The sequence below is a fragment of the Lactuca sativa genome, chromosome 4 (genome assembly GCF_002870075.4).
Source record: "Lactuca sativa cultivar Salinas chromosome 4, Lsat_Salinas_v11, whole genome shotgun sequence".
NCBI classification, from domain to species: Eukaryota; Viridiplantae; Streptophyta; class Magnoliopsida; order Asterales; family Asteraceae; genus Lactuca; species Lactuca sativa.
In genome coordinates, this window is record NC_056626.2 from 128,127,598 (window position 1) to 128,150,201 (window position 22,604).

General features: G+C 33.1%; 1 protein-coding gene and 1 long non-coding RNA gene across 4 annotated transcripts; one reads left to right on the forward strand and one right to left on the reverse strand.

Moving 5' to 3' along the window:
- Positions 1 to 662: 662 nt before the first annotated feature.
- Positions 663 to 3,090, reverse strand: LOC128133866 (uncharacterized). Its single transcript, XR_008232177.1, has 2 exons — positions 2,331 to 3,090; positions 663 to 870 (listed from the first exon to the last, which is right to left on the reverse strand). It is a non-coding gene; the product is annotated as an uncharacterized LOC128133866 (long non-coding RNA).
- Positions 3,091 to 12,615: 9,525 nt separating this feature from the next.
- Positions 12,616 to 17,320, forward strand: LOC111911805 (protein MICRORCHIDIA 6). 3 transcript variants are annotated; one of them, XM_023907550.3, is made up of 19 exons: positions 12,616 to 12,966; positions 13,273 to 13,623; positions 13,701 to 13,775; positions 13,853 to 13,887; positions 13,995 to 14,073; positions 14,174 to 14,263; positions 14,382 to 14,457; positions 14,551 to 14,629; positions 14,722 to 14,841; positions 14,938 to 15,036; positions 15,330 to 15,431; positions 15,541 to 15,687; positions 15,772 to 15,864; positions 15,962 to 16,125; positions 16,225 to 16,487; positions 16,566 to 16,630; positions 16,718 to 16,782; positions 16,862 to 16,904; positions 17,010 to 17,320. In XM_023907550.3, exons 2-19 carry the CDS (start codon positions 13,290 to 13,292, stop codon positions 17,106 to 17,108), a joined length of 2,028 nt encoding a protein of 675 aa, XP_023763318.1. In that variant the 5' UTR covers positions 12,616 to 12,966; positions 13,273 to 13,289; the 3' UTR covers positions 17,109 to 17,320. The 3 variants fall into 3 exon arrangements, with proteins under 3 accessions (XP_023763318.1, XP_023763317.1, XP_052626397.1); XM_023907549.3 differs by having other exon boundaries at positions 12,616 to 12,954; XM_052770437.1 differs by lacking the exon at positions 15,541 to 15,687 and having other exon boundaries at positions 12,616 to 12,954.
- Positions 17,321 to 22,604: the final 5,284 nt, after the last annotated feature.

The following is a 22,604-nucleotide window of genomic DNA, read 5'->3' on the forward strand; positions in this document are numbered from 1 at the left end:
AAGTATTGATTTCTAGAAGTTCAACTGATTTCTGGGTACATGTCAAAGCCAGTGGGAGCATAAGTGTTACGCTAGTAAGATAATGATTATTATTCTAGTGAGAGCATAATTATTATGGTAAGTGTTGTAAGTTAGCAACGTTAATTATAGAAAACAAAAGTTTCAAATCGCAAAGTTGCAGGGTTTGAAAAGTTGTTTTGCTATAATTAAGAGGGAGGAATTCATACTTCATTTCAATTCTAAAAAGCTTAGATTGAGATTTTAATCAAGTTTAGTAAAAATATATATGAATGTTATGTTAAAAAGATTCAACATACGAAAATTATGTATATGGAAATATTATAGCAAGATAATGGTAAAGTATCACGTCTTTATGTGAGACATTATGGATCGTATCATATGCTTTGGGTATAGGGTCGATTGCATATGCTATAATATTATGTGTTATGAATTTTCTAAATGCCTAGGGCATTAAGAGGGAAAATGGACCAGGGCTGGATATGACTAAAATGGTTAAGCAATTGTTGAGGACGATATGAGGTTTACCAAAGATTGGTTGCTTATGGACAGTTGGAAGTATAGTGTAAATTTTGGAAGGATCATGTTGTGTCACACCCCGACCAACGGCGGAAAATGCCGGAGTCGCGACGTTATAAATTGAATCACAGTCAACCACATATGTTGAACATTTAAAGTACAATAATTAATATATTACAAACTTTCAAATTTCTTTTTTTTAAAAAAAAAAGAAAGCATTACAATACTTTAACATTTGACGATAAAAAGAAAAAGAAACATATCACAATTATTTAATAGTAAGGAAATAATATTTCCTTAGCACCGACGCCATACCTTCGACTTCTTATTTACCTGAGAATACACACATTTTAAAAATACGTCAACAAAATTGTTGGTGAGCTCCATAGGTTTTGACGCTGAGAGTTTTATAAAATAAAATGCAATTTTTATGAATGTAAGAACTATAAACCAAGGAAACATACATCTTTATAAATTTCAAATAAATATAAATTAGATGAACATATTTTCTTGAATCAGTATAAGATCTCAAAATCAATATTATTTAGAATATATAAATAGCAATTTATATATTTTCAATAAGTGAATTACCAATTATTTACCTTATGTAAATAAATAATATCACTAAACCAATAACACCAATACCTTCCGTTTTGATTCATATTAATATTTTTGGTAATGGATTTCCGGGGTTATGTAGAGTTTAATAACCAAGCTATAAGACTTGTATCCGCCTCTGTTAAATATAAAATAGTTCCAACGACGCTTCATCAACGTCAAAACAACAATTAGATAAAATAAGAAGTTATCGTCCGTTTTGTCTCGTCATACGAAGGTTGTAGCTAGCAACCGCGCACGGGGTGTCAATCCGTATAGATCTATACATAACATTCTCCGCTCCTTGGGGATTAACGGTTATTACAGAGGGCTTCACTAAGTTTATATTCTTAGTTTGATGAAAAATAAGCTCACATAAAGATCCCGTATTTTTGTTCACAATTCTTTAGTTATATAAAGTTTATTTATCTTTGAATAATAACAAATAAAAACTTATTAGCGAAACTCAAGCCGCATAACGGTTGTATTCGGAACAATAGCAAATTTTCAATTCAAGTGAAAATCCACAATTTTAACGATTATCAGATATAAACCTATAGTTTATTAGTTTATAATAACAGCTAGAAATTTAACAAATATTCTTGTAACCAAATATTTAATATTTTATAAAGTGACAATATTAAACATCCAAAATTACTATTATTATTATTATTTTTATATATATAACCATTAGTCGACATATTAGTAAATATGTATGTCTTAGACATATTAGTACATATGTATGTCTTATTGGGTTTATATAAGTCTATAATTTTGCACATTTTTATACCCAAAAGTGACCTATATATAATAACAGTAACATATTACGTATAATTATTTACATATATGTAAATAATAGAATAACATGCAATGAGGTATATAGATACAAAATTTGGAGATTTTTAATGTTTCATTATGATATAAGAATAAGTACAACAAGTTTTATAGGGTAAGAAATTCATAACTCCATTTTACGTGAATAGTGCATTTTTGTGGATAAAAGCTTTTATGCGACACAAAAACGGTCACAATATGTATAAAAGTGTCATATAAGTAATAAATGTAACATTTAAAATTTTATGAACTCATGCAATTTCTTATAGTTTGAACCTTTAATATCATATGCTTGTGTGTATTCCCCCCCCCCCCCCCCCCATAACTGTTTAACAAAGTAAAAAGGGGCCATGGAGACTCACATTAGTAGCGAGAGTTGGGAAGTGTCGGGAAGATCGAGTTTTGAGCGGGTTTTGCTCCGGGATTCTTGGAGTCGACTTATACACCTAGAAACAGAAAGGTAACGTAATAAGGAAACTATATATGTTTGTTTAGTATCGAACCCATCATCGGGATTATCTTGTCGGGACTGTTCATGCCACCGGCCACCATGGCAGGTGTTGGCTGTTCTTCGGGATTTTTGAATGTGTTCTGAATAGAAAAGAATGATATATGGTTACTTGAGATCAATGGAGGAGTAAGGAATGACGAGAAACTGCTTGAAGGTTGAAAAGAGATGAAGACAGGAGGGTAAATAGTGGTTGTCGCCGGTTCTTCTTCTCCAGTGAGCAGTGTCGACGGTCCTGTTTGCGATCGGAGGCTTGCTTCAACTGGCCATGGCGGTGGTTTTGTGGTTATCGGTCAGTCTGCCATTAAAATGGAAGGAATACGAGAGGTTGGGTTGAAGAAGGCAACAACTTCGGTTGTTGCTGGGTTTTTCTGTGATCTAAAGGAACACGAGAGAGAGGGAGTTGAGAAGATGAAGGGGCATGTGAAGAGTGTTATCTAAAAATAAATTCAGTAGTGAGATATTTGATCATATTTCTTGTATAGTTTGATGATCGAATGAAGATATGGAAGTAGATTTGAAATAGTTCCAAAGATATCAAGCATGTGAGGTATTTGTGAGTATGCAGGTGAGAGAGATAGAGAAGAAAGGGGGAGATGAAGTTTCGTAGTAGTCCTGGGGGATATTTCTTCCAGATTGTTTTGAAGACTATGTGTGAGGTTATGTGGGACCTAAGATCCCAATTGAGATTTAGAAGTACCTCATCCACTTGCCTATGATTGTAATGTGTGTGGGACAAGTAATGGAATAAAAGGCAGATGTATAACTTGGTTACGTTCCTTCTAGTTTGCTATAACATTCCCATGTATACACACGTATACATGTATATAGTTACATTATATGGCTTTCAATGCATATTTGTGGTATAATTATTTATAGATTTTAATTATAAAATTTAATCATTTCCATTTGTTTGGTTTCATTTATCGTAAGATATTATGAACTTAAATATCAAATATTGGTCTCACTTGAGTATAAAGGGTTTAATCGCAAATAGGTGAATAATGACTTAAATTATTTATAATAATACCGGTTAATACACAATAGCTTTTATTATAATAATATTCGAGGTGATTGACCGACAAATCCTGGACCGATTTTTGTCAATTGTTACATGTTGGCATACTCTGAGAAGAGGTAACTCTTGTTCAGAAGTGATGGTCAAAATGGGAATATAGAAATGTCTCCATAAGTGGAAGTTATTCTTTAAATCCGTGTAAGATTAGAAAACTCAATGCAAGAAGGATGTTCAAAGGAATGTACTTTGGATGTGAGACTTCGTTTCCATGGAATTGCTCTCCATTGGAATACTTTGTAATGTCTGTTGGCAAGTCTATGTGAAATTTGTGCATAGTCATTACAAGAGGGTCATTGCATATAAGTTTATAATCTAAACATATTACAGTATGGCAAGAATTTGGTATTCTTACATTTACGATAAAGATTTAGAATTGTGAATCAGTTTCATTGAAGATGTGTTCAATTGATCTTGGTGGTTTTCGACGCCAACAAAATTAATAACCCTAATTGTTACACACTAAAATAGCGTATAGTGGTAAAGGGATCGAATCCACAGAGATTGGTTCAATGTATAACTCTATGAAAAATCTCTTTGTAAAAGTACTTGTAAAATAACAATAAAATAAAATAAAATGGAGGCTTTTGGTGTTTTGAAGTACTTGAAACAGACTAGAATTAACTATGATTTAAAGAGACAATGTCAACAAAAATAAGAGTTTGATGTAAAACCAATAAGGGAGAGATGGTTGGCTTAAAGTTTACTCACTTTGATTTTTGATGAACATATCATTAGAATCCAATGGTGCAATACTTTGATTTAATTCCTTAATTTGGATATAGCAATCCAAGGAGCTTGAGATTACCTAGACTTTTCTTAATTGTTGAAATGGCTAGAGAAGCTCGTAACAATTTCCTTAGTCAAAGTCACTAATTTCAAATAGCATGTAATCAGTGAAAGTCAACTAGCATTAAGAACCAAAAAGTCACCAAATCCAAGAGGAGTCAATTGCTTTCACTACCATGTTGGAGAAAATATTTTTATGATTGTGTGAAGCAAAAACAACACAAAAATCATTTGTTGCTTGCTAATTTGAGGATCCTTTACTTAATCAAGAAATTAGCCAACTAATCACCACAAACACATTTAAACTCATGAATAAAAACATACTAGTAGTGATAATATGTTGAAACACAAAACAATTCCATAAAGATTTAAAAACAAGTTCATGGATTCTTCAACATTCAACAAAAGTTCAAAGGATTCAACAAAAAGTCAACCAATATTTGTTTAGCCAGGCATGACTAAACTCAAAGAAGCAAAGTTAGTTAAGATTGTACAAAACATTTGACAAGAATCAAGAGGTGAAAAAAAGATATTCTTGAGGTGTTCTTGGCCTTTAAAAGTGCTCCAAAATCCAGAGGGAAAGTGTCAAACTCGGACCTCCAAGATAAGGCTGAAGAGGCACATCAACCTTCCCAATATAGAGCTCTAGGTAAAATCCCGAAATTGCCCCTTCAGGAATCCACACGGGCCATAGGGAATCTTACGCGGGCCGCGTGACTGCAACGAAATTTTGGGCTTCTTCAAGTCTTGGGCCCTCACAGCTAATCCATTGGCACAGTTCGAGTCCAATCAGGTTCTAGCCCATTTTTCTTCAATTTCTTCAATTTGAGCCCAATTTGTCTCTCCACATCACTCAAAACTTCCGCAAACTCCTAAACATCGATCTTGCACACTCAAGAATTCTCTCGTGCCCTTTCAAATTTAAAGTTCAACACTTCCACGGCTTCAAGCAATTGACAAGCTCACTCCATGAATCACCTCCACAACCATCAAGCACGAAATCCCCATTGCTCTTCAAGTCCAATTGCCTCCCAAAAATCCCGCTCCGCTAGTCTCCAAAAAATCTGCAATAATGCTCAAGAAACTATAAAGTACCCGAAATGGTCATAAAAATAATAAAAAGGAAAATGTGCATGGAAATTAACTAAAATGCGAATGAAATGTCCTAAAAACTATAAAAAGAAGTAAATAAAATGAAGCTATCATATCTATTTCACAAAGAAAGGACCATAAAAAAACATAGTGTACATGCTTGGAGCATGGGATAATTATTGTTTTAATTCAAGTATTAAGTTGATTAATCGAAAAATTATACAATGAATAATGTGTAATCAATATGGTGATTAAATAAAGTTGTTTTTATTTATATTCATAAGTTCTAAGACCATATTGGATTCGTTTATTCTTGTGTTTCACTTTGCATGTTTTGACTTCTCGGATAACTAGGTTATTGAAACCATCCATAGTCGATCATACTTTGGAAGTAGGTATTGAGGCAAGACTGTCATGAATCTAACTGTAGATTGTCTAAGTGTTTTAGACATAGCACAAGTTTGTTGCAGTGTTCATGAGTACTCATGGAATAAGATTCGAGTATTGGATTAAACTTACACTCATCTGAATCACTTCATGGATTTTATCACGAGTGATTGGTGAGACGATAATATCTTATATTCTTGAAACCAAAACATATGAGTTGTAGTTTACAAGTCGGTTTCACATTGACGTATGTAAACACATCAGTAACTTGGTGTTATAAAACATATTGTTGTGTGTGATTTGATGAGTAAGTACAAGCAAGCATATGAGTCGAATTTTACCTGTTCCTTTTACCCTTAGAGGGCTAAAAGCGATATCTGTGGGCCCCTCGATGATTTGGTGATGACAACCCTAAGTGTTTGGCCAAGCTTGGACTGGTTTGATTTTTTCAATTAGTCAATCGTCATAAATCGGAAATCGGGAAACATCAGATAGACAGAGAGCATGATTATAATCCATGTCTCAGTCCATACGATATCTATAATAGAGGAATATATAATCCTTTATCCAATGGACGTGTCATTGACTAGGTCAGGGTTCGACAACGACTTTTAAGAGCTACGATAGCTAGTCGGGATTTTGGAGTCGTACTTGCAATAATAGTTATTAGACTTATCCAAGTGGGAGACTGTTGGATAGACCTGGCAATGGGGCGGGTTTGGAGCGAATCGACATTGATCCAAACCCTTTTAACAAATTCCAAAACCCGATCCAAACCCGCAGGGTTTTGAATTATCAAACCCATACCCTTATCCACCGAATCAGCAGATATCCAAACTCGCTCCGTAACCCGTATGTTTTTTTGAATAATCAAACACATTTGACTTAAATCATAAAATCACATTTGTTAAATAAAACAAATGTTGATTTAGAAAACACATTATGTACTCGAAGACTTTCGATTGGAATTAAAATTATTATTGTAGTTACTTCCAATTGGTTTTTGACCCTCGATTGCATTGATAAAGAATAACAATTACAAACTTTCTTCCAATTGATAAATGAATTTATTGATTTATAAATGAAATTGGTGTTTACATGGTTAAATATAAATGAAATGACATCATGATTCTTGGGAGACGACTGGAAGTCTAGAAGTTGAGTCCCCGGGTCCTATGTATAAATAGTTTAGTCTTTGGCCTTTTCTCTTTGGATTTACGATTGGAATTTAAAGTAAAATTTAGGCAGTATAAAATACAAATGTATAATTCTAAAATTTATATGGGGCGGGTTATAAATGCAGCGGATCAATGATGATCCATACCCGACCCTTTTAATAAAAGGGTTAGCGGGTACGGGTCGTTAACGGGTAAACGAATCAAAAACTATGCTCCAAATCCGTATAATTGTTAAGGGTTTGGATCGGATCAGGGTTAAAACCCGCTCCATTGCCAGGCCTACTGATGGATTAGGTGTCTAAGCCCATAAATATAATTGGTATGTACTTGACCCGAGAGTAGCATGGTCCATTTCGGGTTGCTATCACCAGGACAATTTGATAGGATGGATACTTGAGTAAGAGGTTACTTATGATTTATTAATATATTATAAGTTCTAATGTATTAATATAAAATCATATTATTTAATTAGTATTGGTCAAGAATTAATTTGGAATTAATTATGTTATCAAAAGAGACTAAATAAATATATGGGGATTGATTTGGTAAATCAATGATTCTTATAGTGTGGGCCAATTGTTATTTAGGATGGGCTAAACCAATATGGTAGTCCATGGAGGTTTAACCATGGAGCCTAAGTAATATAAAAGGTCATGGGCATTAGGATTTGCATGGATGTAACCCTAGACTTTGCCACACTATAAAAGGACTCCCTTACCACCCAAAATCGACCACTGGAGTTATTAGAGTTCATTAGAGCCGATTTTGGAGCTAGCAAAATCTCTATCAAGTTCTCATTTGTCCTAGGTGTGTTTTGAACCGTTTGAGGCATCACACCTGAGGTGACAAGTTCTTAAAGGCCAAACACAACAAGCTACATCAAGAGGTAATCGTATAACTCATTCTTATGTTGTTTATGTCTATTGTATGCTAGTTGTAGGCTTAATGCTTTGGAAACAATATTGCATGTATAATTAGAGAAAACATAGATCCAAAGCATTTAGGGTTGTATGTGCACCATAGGATGTTGTAGTATACAAAACCCAACACATATTCCTTGTCCTCGTAGCGAGTGACCATCCTAATGTTCCGAATCCAGTCATTGAAGTTCGAACCATCAAAGATGACCCTCCCACACAAGTTCATGAGGGAGAAAGAGCCCGAAGGGTTTGAGCCAGAAGCGGTGTTGGAGGACATCTGAAAAAAAAAAGACAAAGTTTAGATTAGATAAAAATCCTTAATATAACACCCAAATGAAATATTAAGGTTAGGACCCAACACAATATTTTACAATTCGGAAGAGGGATGTCGTAATCCAATTGCAAAATATTTGAAGGTAGGTAAATGACGATTTACCAATTTCCACCATGAAAAACGAAAATTGAATATTAAGTTTTAATTAAATTGAAATTCCTAGATTCTTTTGAGATTCATTGAACTTTTCAATGACATGTTTAAATCTCGATTATGCCCTTCAAGTTTGTGACTGTGATGTCGAGGATCACAAACAAGGTGTGAATAACCATGCAAATGTGCTTGGTACTCTTGATGTTATTTATCACCTAATCAATGTGCCGGTTAACCACACACACTCCATTGATCTATGACAAACATCAAGCTACCCTTTGCTACCCTTACTAGTCCAAGTTAATGTGTCGGTTAACCACACACGCTCCATTAACGACTTGACAAGGTGCAAAGTGCAATTTTATGGAATAGCATCATTTTCACATTTTTCCTAAAGTAACTAAGATTGAGAATTTTATAAAACATTTAGTTACTTTATAATTATCATTATACTTTTAATGAGAATTAATGTCCTATCCTACCCATTCAGCTAACGACCCTCCACCATTCAAGGAAGCAGCGGGTGAGTGAGAGTGGACACTCATTAAACCACCATTTTATAGGTAGTAACCTTATACCCCCCCTTATAGACCGACTTCGTGAATGAGGCCTACTAACAGTAAGACTGACTTGTCTTATACATATATATAATTATTAAACTTATAATATTATAATAATATAAGGGTTGAATTTTAATCTTTTAAAATTCTAAGGTTTGGAATTAAATGTTTCGTAAGAGAGACTTTACAAATTCCAAAACTTAAGGGCAAGTTTTGAAACTCTTCAAAACTTTTGGGTTCCATAATTTATGAGTTAATGTATTTTAATGAATGCAACTCTTGATGTTTCATAACTTGAGGACAAGTTATGGAGTTGTTTAAAAACATTTAGATCAATTTTTAATTAATAACATTATCATATAATTTACCATTAATCTAATCTAACTCATAAGGCAAGGTAATTCAAATCAAATAAAACAATAATCAACTTATTATCTTAAAATTTGACAGTTGTCCTTTAATTAGATGAGGATAATCATTACCATATAAAAAAACACGAATTTTATGATATAAATAAGTTTGTGGTAATGATCCTAATCCAATTATGGCCAAAAGGCTCGAAAATTTGCGAGCAGAAGGTTCTACTCGATGAGTGCATGAACTGGACTCGTCGAGTTGCCAATTTGTAATTGAACTCGTCGAGTCAAATCATTGGACTCGGCGAGTTCATCAGCCAGAGGCCAAAAATTTGATTTTTTCAGCTTTGAAAAATAACCAAGCATTAATATAACATAAAACAAACCTGACTCTGATACCACTGATGGGTTTTGAGCACTATAACACTCCTATGGTGCACATACAACCCTAATGCTTTGGTTCTAAGTTCTCTCTAGTTATACATGTAATAAACAATTTTCCAAAGCATGAATCCTAACTAGCATGCAATTTGACATATGAATGAAAAAAACTAGTTAGAAGGCTACCTCTTGTAGTAGCTTGAATTACTTGACCTTTAAAAACTTAGCACCTTAAGTGTGATGCCTCAAATGGTTCATAAAACACCACCAACAATTGGAGAACCTGAGAGAGAGGTTAGAGGCAGTCAAGAATTCGACTATAGTATCTCTAAGATCACTAGTGTTCTCATTCTAGACAAGGGGTTACATATATATAATGTAAAATTCCAATGGTTATGCGTAAACCCTAATACCTACACTTGGGTTTGTAATGGACTAACACTATATGGATACTTACATAAGCATAGCCCATCACTAATCAATCATGGATTATTAGCCCAACCAATACGTATCTTTGATTTACACAATCAGCCCTTATATATTTAATTAGTCTCTTTTGATCACTAAATTAATTCCAAATTTTTTCTTGATCGATACTAATTAAATAATATAATTCCTCTTTCTCAAATATTCATCATATCATATTTGTTCTGGTGAATGCAACCCAAAATGGACCATGCTACTCTCAGGTCAAGTACATACCAATTATAGTTATGGGCTTAAACATCTAATCCAACATGTATCTGTTAGGCAATGCCAAAGAGTAAGGGATACTACAATGGGGATGCTACAAGGGAAGTTAGAAGACACTATGCCGGGGTTTGGGACTATGCAGTTGCAATTAGGTTGAGTAATCCGGGTACAACTTTCTTGGTGGGGGTAGAAAGTAATCCGGGGAGTAACTATTTCAAGAAGTTTTATGTTGGCTTCAAGGCGTTCAAAGATGGATGAAATAGAGGACGTAGAAGGGTAATATAGCTATATGGTAGTTTCTTGAAGGTCCAGGTAAAGGGGGAGATTTTAACTGTTATTGGGAGGGATGTAGACAACCATGTCTACCCAATAGCATGGGCAGTTATGAATGTTGAGAATAAGGATAACTGGACCTGGTTCATTCAGAATTTGGTTGTTGATTTGGATCTTAGTGCTGACAATGGACTGGTTGTTATCTCAGACCAACACAAGGTACTAAAAACATATATTAGTATACAATATATATTTATATGTAACACTCATTAATTTTTACATGAGTTGTGTTTGTTTGTTAATTATAGGGACTTCTACAGGTTGTGGCAAACCTACTCCCCCATGTTGAGCACAAACAATGTGTTATACATATCTTTGCAAACTTTAGGAAGAAATTCATAGGATTAGAGCTAAAGAATTTGTTCTGTGAAGCTCCTATGAGTACAGTGGAAGGGGACTTTCTTGATACAATAGAGAAGATAAATAAGATAACATAAACATGATACACCTATCTTATGGCAAGGAAACCTGAAACCTGGTGCAGAGCCTTATTTTCTCATGGGTATGCCCGTGAAGCAGTAGAGAATAAGGAAGAAGCCTCTACTTACAATGCTAGAGGAAATAAGTATTCTCCTTATGAAAATGTTTTTATCATCAAGGTCAAGAGGTAGCCAAATGGAGGGGTAATTGTAGGCCTAACATACAACTGAAGATTGATGAATTTGGGAAAGTTGTGAAGTAATATAAGTTTTTATGGGCATGTATCCAAATGTATTATGTATTTATTGTTTATGTGTATACTTTGTTTGTTTTGTGTGTAGGTTGTGGACAATGTCGGTGATATTTTTGAGACTAGGTATGGCTAAAATGGATACAAGGTTGATTTAGGTACTAAAGGAAAAATTAAATTAAAGTCTTTTCCCAAGTTAGTGCCACAAACATGCTTTTGTCCTTTTTAAAAAAACCCGGATATTTGGATTAATCTTCCCCGATTCTAATAAATGAATAAGTTTATTCACTTATTGACAAGTGTCACAATATTAGAAATCTTCAATAATATTATATGCCACCTATCATGCACATGTCAACCTATTAATTATCTCTTTCAAATTTAAAATTTAAAATTCTCACTCTAATTACATTAAATTAATAATTGATTCTTCATTTCAAATTTCAAAATTTAAATTTCACATTCTAATTACATTAAATTAATAGCATTAGAATAAAAAATAAAAAATAAAATAAAATTAATATATATCATAAGGTGATATAATTTTACGTGTTTATTTAAATCAACAATTATAATTTTGTATAACTAAAAATATCTCTTAATTAATAATTTATTTGAAATAACATATTAATAATTTTGAGTTTTTACTATAAAAGTTTAATTAATTTAATAACTGTGATTCTCACGGGTTATAAACTTCTCCATCTCCATCCCTATTCTAATAAAAAAATATGTATATTCTCTTATTGACAAGTGTCAGACTATTAGAACTCCCCATTAATATTATATGTCATTTATCATATGCCACATGTCAACCTATTTATTATCCATTTCAAATTTTAATTTTTTCATTCTAATGACATTAAATTAATGATTGATTCTCTATTTTAAATTTCAAAATTTAAATTTTTTCACTTTAATTATATTAAATTAATAACATTAGATTAAAAATTAAATAAAATTAATACATATTAGAATGTGATATAACTCAAGTATTTATTTAAATCAACGATTATAATTTTATATAACTAAAAAAATATCTCTTAAGTAATAATTTATTTAAAATAATTGATTAATAATTTTATTTTTTTAATAAAAAAATTTAATTAATTTTAGTTTTTGTAGTTTATAAGCTAGTATGAAATATAACAAAAAATATAAGGGCTATTGTGCATATAAATAAAATATAAGGATTTCTGAAGGCTATTATTTTAAACAATATATTAATTTACTCCGTATTTGTCTTCTGAAGAAACCCTTATATATTTGACGATCGCATATGGCACTCCTTTTTGCTCACACGCGGTCAAAAGCATCGGTCATCAAAACACACTTTTCCCAGAACCCCCTCGCCATCTCTCTTCGCCGCCGTAGTACGGTAGAGTACGCCGTCGTTCGCACACCGGTTGAAATTCTCGTTGCAACAAACAATCTAACTCTTCTAACTTCTATTTCAGATCCTTTTCTTTTTCATTGCATGCTCCCAGATAAAGAAATTCTAAATTCTTTGTGTACTCGAAACCCTATTTTTTATTTTTATTTTTTCTTTTTGATTTCCCCTCCTTTGCTTGTGATTTTCTCAAGCAGAGTTCCATCAAAAGACACAGGAACATACTGGTACGTTTCTTGGTACGTGTATTACAAAATTTCCTATTTTTGTTTTGCGCTATGCTTTTCTTTTAAAGCCAAATCGGGAAAAATATGAAAATTGGAGTGATTTTTGTGCGTATATCACACTCTGTTACATCCCTTTTTAAAATGTACTATATCTTTTGATTGGATTGCTGTAGATTCACTTCCAACTTCAAGAATCAAGATTGATGTGATTTTGTGAATTTATAGAAAGATTTCTACCATGTCTAACTTTTTTCTATTGCTTTTGTCACATCGATCACTTTTGACAAAATACTCACCACTTTCGTGATGCCTTTGCAGTGAATGATATAATCTGAATGGATATTGCCGAGTTCTTTAGGGATACTGGTATCCTAGAACTGGAAACAGGATCAGTTAAATTGGAGAAAAATCTAGATGGAGTATCGAGTCAACAAATACAAAACCATACTGATGTAACCCTGAATAAAAGGTCCAAGATTCATGGTGTAAGACAAGAAACCGAAGAAAATAGAAGCTCTAGTGGCACCAGTGTGTTGGATCAAGAACAATCACCAGCTGATGATGCAAATCTGTGCTCAACATCTCCAATATGTGCTGCACCTCTTTGCAGACAATTTTGGAAAGCTGGAGCTTACAATGATGATCTTACTCCTAAGTCCACAATTAAATGTATTCACCTTTTACAAATCACATTATCATATTTTATTTTCCCACTTCATTCTAATGACTTGTTTCTTACATGACAGCTGGTTCTAGTTATCTACATATACACCCGAAATTTCTTCACTCAAATGCCACTTCTCACAAATGGGCTTTTGGTGGTATGTTAAGTTTTACAATTACTTTGCATAAAGTCGCAACTTTTTAAATCTTAACACTCTGTTAACTTGCATTTCAGCCATAGCTGAGCTTATTGATAACGCTGTGGATGAGGTAATTAGCTTCTAAATTTCTTCTTATTAAACGAAGAACAATACTATCACTCATTTGTTTTTTGTCCTAAAGTCTAATGGGTATAAAAATTCGATTACTTTTTGTAGATACAAAAGGATGCCACATATGTAATCATAGACAAAACAACAAACCAAAGAAATGGAACCACAGCATTGCTAATTCAAGGTAACATTAAGATAATTACATTTATCATGCTTTTGAGTTTTCATATTTTGGTGCATTTTCTTTTGAGGTTGTGACACTAAAGTTCATTTACTGAAATTAGATGATGGAGGTGGAATGGATCCAGAAGCAATGCGCAGGTGTTTGAGTTTTGGGTTTTCAGAAAAGAAGTCAAAATTTGCAATTGGGAAGTGTATGTTGTTCTTCATATGCTAATGCTACTTTTATTTTTTTTGTTCATTTGTTTACTTTTCTGTTTGCTTGCTTTGTTTTGTCCCTTCATTTTGATTGGTTGACTTGTAGACGTTCAGATGGAAATGGTTTTAAAACCAGCACTATGAGGCTTGGAGCAGATGTCATAGTTTTCAGCCGCTATTTGACCGATAGGTTTGACTTTTCTTTACTTCATCACCATCAACAAATCTAATTTTATTTTGCATTTAACATTTTCATTCTACTCTTTTATGTTCTTATGATCAGGACATTGACTCAAAGCATCGGTCTTCTATCGTATACATTTTTAACACAATCAGGATATGACAGAATAGTTGTTCCCATGGTGAGAAATGAAAATTCACTTGTCTTAACATTTCCTTTTTGTTCACTTATTTTATAAAGATTCTAAAATGCAAAAACTTGTTTTTGCTACAGGTTCACTATAATTTCAACTTTGTGACAGGGTGTTTTGACCCCATACAAACTTCAAACTCAAACCTCTCAGTCCTCTTAAAATGGTCTCCATTTTCAACAGAGGAAGAGTTACTGAAGCAAGTATGTCCTCCATTTCTTGAAAATTACTCTGTTTTTTCAAGAAACTGTAGTTTTGCTAAAACATAACTATATTCTTGAATCTTGATATGTATATAGTTTGAAGATGTTGGTTCTCATGGCACAAAAGTCATCATATACAATTTATGGCTTGATGAGGATGGTAATATGGAGCTTGATTTTGACTCAGATCCCGAGGTTTTTCTTTCCCACTGTATTTCTCCATTTATATATTTTAATTTTTAAACAACCATTAATGTGGTTATGTTTTGTTATTGATAATCTCATAATAGCAATAAACTTTACATTGTTTACTATGTAACCAATAGAGTACATTGCCCAAATTGATATGAAATTGTATGTTCTGTTGCTACAATAGTTAATAGTTAAAGTACATTGAGAGTAAAATATGTTGCTAAATGCCAATACCTTTAATTTTCTTTTATATACATAAAAAAACATAATATTAATTTTAAATGTTATTGTTTTAGGATATTTGTATTGCTTGGGATGGAAAAGGCAAAGTGAAAGAAGGGTCTCGAATGGCAGTAAATGAGCAGCACATTGCTAATCGCCTCAAATATTCTCTTCGTGTAATTTTACTACTTTTTGTTATCTTAAATATACTTTCATTGCTATATATATATGCACCAAATTATTTATATATATATATATATATATATATATTTTGTCATGTTTCAGGCCTATTTATCTGTTTTATACTTAAAATTACCTGACACATTTGCAATGGTGTTGAGAGGGAAAGTTGTTCTGTATCATAATATTGCCACAGACCTCAAACACACAGAATTTATCATGTATAAACCTCACACTGATGGGCGTTCAGAGGTTGTATTTATTATTATTTTCTTAATTATAATCCAAGAAAACAAATTTTTAATTTTTTTTCATTGAATTTGATGATTGATACAGGGTACAGTGATTACAACTATTGGGTTTGATAAGGATGCCCCAAATGTGAATGTCCATGGTTTCAATGTCTACCACAAGAACCGTTTGATACTGGTGATTTGACCGAGTCGACTCTTTCTTTTTTTTTTTTTAAAATAATTTGAGGATTTTTTAACAAAAAAAATTCTTTTGGTGTTTTTTTTGTTTGCAGCCATTTTGGCCTGTTGTGATCTTTGCTGACAGTAGGGGGAGAGGTGTCGTTGGTGTTCTTGAAGCAAACTTTATTGAACCTACTCATAACAAACAGGATTTTGAGAAAACTTCTGTTTTTCAAAAACTTGTTTCTCGATTGAAAGAAATGACATGGGAATACTGGTAAGCAGTTGTTAAATCATCATACGTGACATTGCTTGTGTTTGAGTAGATTTTTCAAAGTAGAAGAAAAAAGATATTGATATGAAAGTGATTTGATAGGGATTATCATTGTGGATTGATTGGGTATCAAATCAAGAAAAAAGCAAGACCACCATCTGAAACCCCTGGTTCTTCTAATTTTGTTCATCAGCATGTTATAGATCAATGTGTTCCTAGGAAACGCCTTTCAGAGTCGGGAGCGGGACCCACTAAAAAACCACCATTAATTGCTACTGTAAACAACAAAGCTGGTTATTATTCTAATTCCTCTTTTCTAAAGCCAGTAGAATTGATACCCAACTTCCCTAAAGGGTTTGAACAAGGTAAGAAGTGAACAAATTGTTACTTTATTTTAGCCCTCTGATCTTTTCATCATTAAATCTCCTGCTTGTTTTGTATAGTGGCAAATCAGAAAAGGAGAGAGCAGCGTGAAAGGTTCCAGCCAGAGGCCCGGATGGGGACAAGGGTACTTTATTTATTTATTTATTTTTCTGATATAAAAAGTTATTTTTATTTTTTCAATATTATTTTGATTTTTTTTTTTAATATGTAGAATGATTTGGTAAACAATGGAGAGGCAATGAACGTGATAGAAGAAAACAAAAGGCTCAAATCCCAGTGAGTATTACTTCATATAACTGATATCTCTCTCATCGGCAATGTTTTTAACATTTTACATGTTTCTTTTTTCTTTCAGATGCTTGGAGTTTGAGAAGGCAGAAAAAGAACTTGAGCACAAGGTATTCCAGCAATGTTTGACTTTTGTTGACCGGGTGTTTAAGCATTAATTATTGAAATATGATATATGATGTGATTGATTTTATGTATGAATGGATGAATGGTAGGTGATGCGGCTTAAAAGGGAACTAGGAGATGCGGAACGAGAGTTTGCTGGTTTGTTGGCTGAATTGCAGCATCTGGAAAAAGTCAAGGGGGAAAATTAAAAAAAAAAAAAAACTAGTAGGCGGTAGGTGTAAAATAATGTGCCATGTATTTGTGTTAAATAATAATTTCTAATTTAGGAAAATCCTTTTGTTACAAGCCTTTGAAACTTGGATCTCGTAGGCGTTGCCACTTTTGACTTTTGGTTAACATTAACATTGATTTATTTCTGATGGATATGGTACATCTGACGACTTTGGTTTTCTGATCAAAATATTTGATTTTCGTCTTTTCATTACATTCGATTTGTAACATTCAATGTTCAAAAGCCTTTTTATCTAGGAGCATTTCGGGCATCCATCCTAGTATTTAGCTCACTCCTAGTCCCTGTCATTAGAATAATGTTGAAAAAGAAAAAAAGAAAAAAAACTCGTTGATTCTCACGTAAAATTTATATGCATTTGTTAAGTCGATGAACATCATGTAGAGATATCTATCTTATTCGTTAACCTAGCTTTGCATACTTTTTTAACAACTTCATGGCATAACTAAGCATTTTAATAAGGTTTCTATTTCTATTGAGTGGGAAGCCACCTAAGGTCGAAACTTGTGAGATTTGAACTTAAGAACAACTTTATTTTAGGATTGATTACTGCTATACCAACTTTTCTTATCTTAACCCAGATTTTATATTTAGAGTTGGACACCGGATCATGAATCTACACCCAAAATTGGATTGGCCCGGATTGTAAACCGGTTTATTCAGAATCCGGATCCAAAACTGATCGGATTCTTGGTGACATCATCTACTTATATTTACACACTTGAAAAAAATTTATGAATTGCTTATAAAGGGTGTTTGTTTTTGTAATGCTGGATGCCAGAACAATGAAATCAAAGTAATGAGTCGATCTTTATTGCTCAACTATATTTTACAATGATACTTCAAAAAAACAAAAAAATCAGAGTTAGGATTAATGAAATTATGTACATGGTATTGGTATCATCTTATTATTAACGATATCTATATTTATTCAGAATTTGCTACAATGGTTTTTGGTTTAAGTGAGTCATCCAGTCACTCCCAAAACGGCACCACGAATCCATTACTTATAAGTTATAATATAATATTAATATTGTACGGGCAGGCCACCACCGACTCTGCAAGTTGCACCACCACCCTGCCCGGCTGCCCCTGCCCCTAAACCCTACCATAAATAGCAACACCTAACCACACATTTCTTTGCAGCCTCCATTCACCTTTCTTCATCTCTTTTGGCAAAGATTTAGATTTCATGCCTTTTTCAGGTTTTTGCTATGCAGTTTCAGTTTTTAGAATTAATTCCTTAATGTTTCTTTCCATTTATATAATTTGTTTCATGTGCTGCTTTGGTAGTAACTTACCATTTTTAGAAATAGTACAACTAGATTTGCTTTAAGTACAAGTTGGTATATTTTTCTGCAAAACACTTCCATCCGCATGCGACGTGTTGTGGGCACTGCGGCCATATTCTTGCGGATATTATTGCGATTTAAACATGTATTTTTGTATGTGTTTATTGGCCTTCTTTCCTTTTTAAGAAAGATGGATGTGTATATATACTCGCGTCAATCATTTTCTTAATTTACAGGCCCACATTATTTATTTATTAAGAGAAGCGTTATATTTTAATCGATATTCTATCTAAAAAACAAGTTATTACTTTTTTAAGTTTTAAATTGAGTTTTATGGTTGTATTTACTTAGATTTGATTGAATATTTTTCTGCAAAACACTTCCATCCGCATGCGACGTGTTGTGGGCATTGCGGCCATATTCTTGCGGATATTATTGCGATTTAAACATGTATTTTATATGTGTTTATTGGCCTTTTCTTTTTTAAGAAGGATGGATGTGTAAATATAATCGCATCCATCATTTTCTTAATTTACAGGCCCACATTATTTATTTATTTATTAAGAGAGGGGTTATGTTTTAACTTTTAATCGATGTTCTCTCTGTTTAAGTTTATCTAGAAAACAAGTTCTTACATTTTTCAAGTTTTAAATTGAGTTTTTTGGTTATACAAAGTTTAAAGTGAACTTAGATTTGCTTGATGATTTTGTTCGAGTCCAAATAAAGAATGTTAATGTTGAATCTTGAGAATAAAAGAAATATCTAGTTTATAAAGTTGTATCCAAATAAATAATGTTAATGTTGAATCTTGAGAATAAAAGAAATATCTAATTTATAAAGTTCTATCTCCTAATGATAGAAGAAAAACTAAGTTTCAACCTTAGAGATCTAACTCTTACTTCTGAGGGAGATTTAATTTTATACACGTACACGATGTTATTTTTACCTTTGGTTTATCACCTTAAACACACATGTATATGTGTTTGCAATACTTTTCTAGATTATAATCCATAATGGCTTGTTTTAACTATAAAATCATATACTTACAGAATAAACGAAGAAAAGGTAAAATGGCTACCAATATTGTTTCAGTCAAATCACAAAAACAAGATACGTCCTTAGAAGCTATGGAGAAACGAGGATATTTTCAATCAAACTCCTTAACCAGAGAAAGGGTAGGATAGTTTCAAAGAATATTCCCAAGAATTATAAAATGAATCTTTAGTATAAAACAGATAGTTAAAAAAACACGAGATTTAAGACCATAGTTATTCACATAGTTTCTAAAACTAGACACGCTGATGTGGAAAAAGAAGGAACGGAAACAATGATCTCGACCTTGACATTGGATTAAGAGATAACACCATGGTATTTAGAAGACTAGGGGAAAAAGATTACTTCCTAAAAACACACTAACCGGATGTAGATTGCCAAAGTAGAGGGACATCCATCTCGGTCGACATAGAGTATGAGATAGGACCTATGACGGGGGAGCCATGAAGTTGTAAACAATGCTCTAGAGGGCCTTGAACATACTGCAAAATGCATTTTTGGGTACTAAAATGGGCTTGCGTGGATCATGTGTAAATGGATTAGTCCTGGAAACCATTGAAATGCATTAACTATGGGGAATTCGACAATCAAGTGCTCAGAAGAACATAAGAACATGACTCTTTACTTGATTAAAGGAATCATGTAACCCAAACAGAAAATGCATAAGTTTCGTAAGTTTTGAGTGATGTTAAACTTAGTTGCAACCTCACAAGTACACTCAATTCCTTCCACAACGATTCAATTTTATTAAAGTATTCAAAGAGAGAAGAACCGCCCTGAGTAAGAGAGTTGATTCGTTGGTGAATGTTGAAAATAACATAACCATCAGGTTTATTGTAAGTCTCAAATAATTCGTTTCAAACTTCCTTAGCAGACTCAGAGTAAGCATGACTAGAGTATATAGACTCCGAAAGAGAACCAAGAATCCAAGAACAGACTATAGCGTTAACACGTTCCCACTTAGAAGATTGATAAGATCAGTTGTATCATTTTTAATAGCCCTATCTTTAAACCCTAATTTATTTTGAGCTTTTAGACTTCTAATCATAGAGCTACGCCAAATACGAAAGTTTTTCCGGTCCCAGTAAGTTTAATAGTAACTATAGTAGTCACATAATTATCAGATGGGTGAAAATACAAAGGATCATCAAAATTAACAGAGTCTGCCTTACTTCCACTATATGATTCATCCGTTGGACCAATTATATTATCAACAACCAAGAAACACAATAGCTAGCAATTAAAACACACACAAAAAACACAGACCACTATGATAGCCTTAATGTCCACATGCTCACCACTGTATGTCGGAGCCTGATAGTTTCATTTATTTACTTATTTTCCTAGTTTATTTTAGCACAAATCATCTCATTTTAGTTAGTCGTATTGCGTATTTCCTATTATTATTATTATTATTATTATTATTATTATTTTATCTTTAATTGGTTTTTTTCTAGTCTTTGAGTATGATTGTAGATTTTTAGAAGACTAACATTGAGCGGAGAAGTTCGAGATTGCGAGATTCGAATGAGCATTGAGGACAATGAAGAAACATGGGCTTGAGAAGATCAAAAGAAGATTTGGGCTAGTTTGGAGGCATTTTATTGGAAATCAATATGGGCTTGATCTTACAAGAAGATGGAAAACAACATTTAAAATTGCGAAATTGATTGATCGATTGAGTATTCGGGCTTTGGAGGATTTGGAAAAGACAAATTGGGCTCAAATTGAAGAAAATTTGAAGATTTGTGGGCTACAATCTAATGAAGAAGAAGTGATCAATGGTCTAGAATAGATAGATAGTTAAGTTTGTTCATCCCACCTCACATTGATGAACTTTGAGATAGGTCCCCCAATTCACATTTTTGGGAAAACAATTTTTTTGGTAACACCCATTATTGAGTCATTCCCCACCCTTTTAGTAGATCTTTACACATTGTCAATGATCATTAGGTATTCGTTCTTAGCCTCTACCTATGGTCTAATCGCTAAGCTATGAAGAGAACAAACAAATGAAAAAAATTGGAAAGCGAAGCACAAAAAGAAGCAATAAAAGAATAAGATTCGTAGAGATAGCAAAAACATGAAAATTTGAAGAAAAGGAGCAACACAAAAGTAGAATAAGAGATCAAGTGAAGATTCAAGCTCATGTTCTTAAAAAAAACCGACATAAGACAGAAGACCGATAGAAGAAGTTCAAGATTGAAGACTTATTTTTTTTCTTATGTCTAGTTCTTAGATTAAGTCATTTTTATTTTGTTTTATTTTATTTCTGATTTTTGGTGAGAAAAGGCTATGAAGGCGAGATGGTAGATCATAAAGGATAGTACAAGGGAAAAACCTTCGAAACTGGATGTTTTCCCGTAGGTCGTTGCAACAAAAACCCTATTTCATTATTATACACTTTGGCCTGGAAAATGTAGGAATCATCGTGTATGGTGGCATCTATCCTTCATGCATTATGGTCCGCATTGGTGATATAAAGTACCCCAATGCGCATCCCCTGTTTCCTTTGTCTAGCACGTCCTGATGACTGCCACATCCAGACGAAATCTATCTACCCATCAAGTGGTTCGGGAATGTGGTTTATGGTTCTAAAGTGGGGAACACTCGGAGGACACGTAGGGTCCATGAAAGGCTGACTCTGACCATGTTGACTGATCTTGACCGAGTTCTGTGTTTTTGTCCATTTTTTTAAAGGATAGTTCATCCCAAGTTCATTTTAGTCTTGTCTTACTCGAGGACACGTGAGCTTTAAGCTTGGGGTGATTAGTTTTATTTTATTTAATTCTTTTTGTAGTTTATTTTAGCCTAAATCATCTCATTTTAGTTAGTCTTATTGCATATTTCCTCTTTTTATTATTTTATACCTTTAACCAGGTTCTTTCTAGTCTTTGAGTATGATTGTAGATTTTTAGATGACTAACATGGAGCAGAGAGTCAGAGATGTTCGGGATTGCGAGATTTGAATGATTGATGAGGACAATGAAGAAACATGGGCTTGAGAAGATCAAAAGAAGATTTGGGTTAGTTTGGAGGCATTTTATTGGTAATCAATATGGGATTGATCTTAAAAGAAGATGGAAAACAACATTTAAAATTGTGAAACT

Coding starts and splice junctions, on each gene's coding strand:
- LOC111911805 (XM_023907550.3), top strand. CDS start 13,290: ATGGATATTGCCGAGTTCTTTAGGGATACTGGTATCCTAGAACTGGAA. Junction 14,074..14,173: donor CACAGCATTGCTAATTCAAG/GTAACATTAAGA, acceptor TACTGAAATTAG/ATGATGGAGGTGGAATGGAT. Junction 14,630..14,721: donor ACAGAATAGTTGTTCCCATG/GTGAGAAATGAA, acceptor TTTTTGCTACAG/GTTCACTATAATTTCAACTT.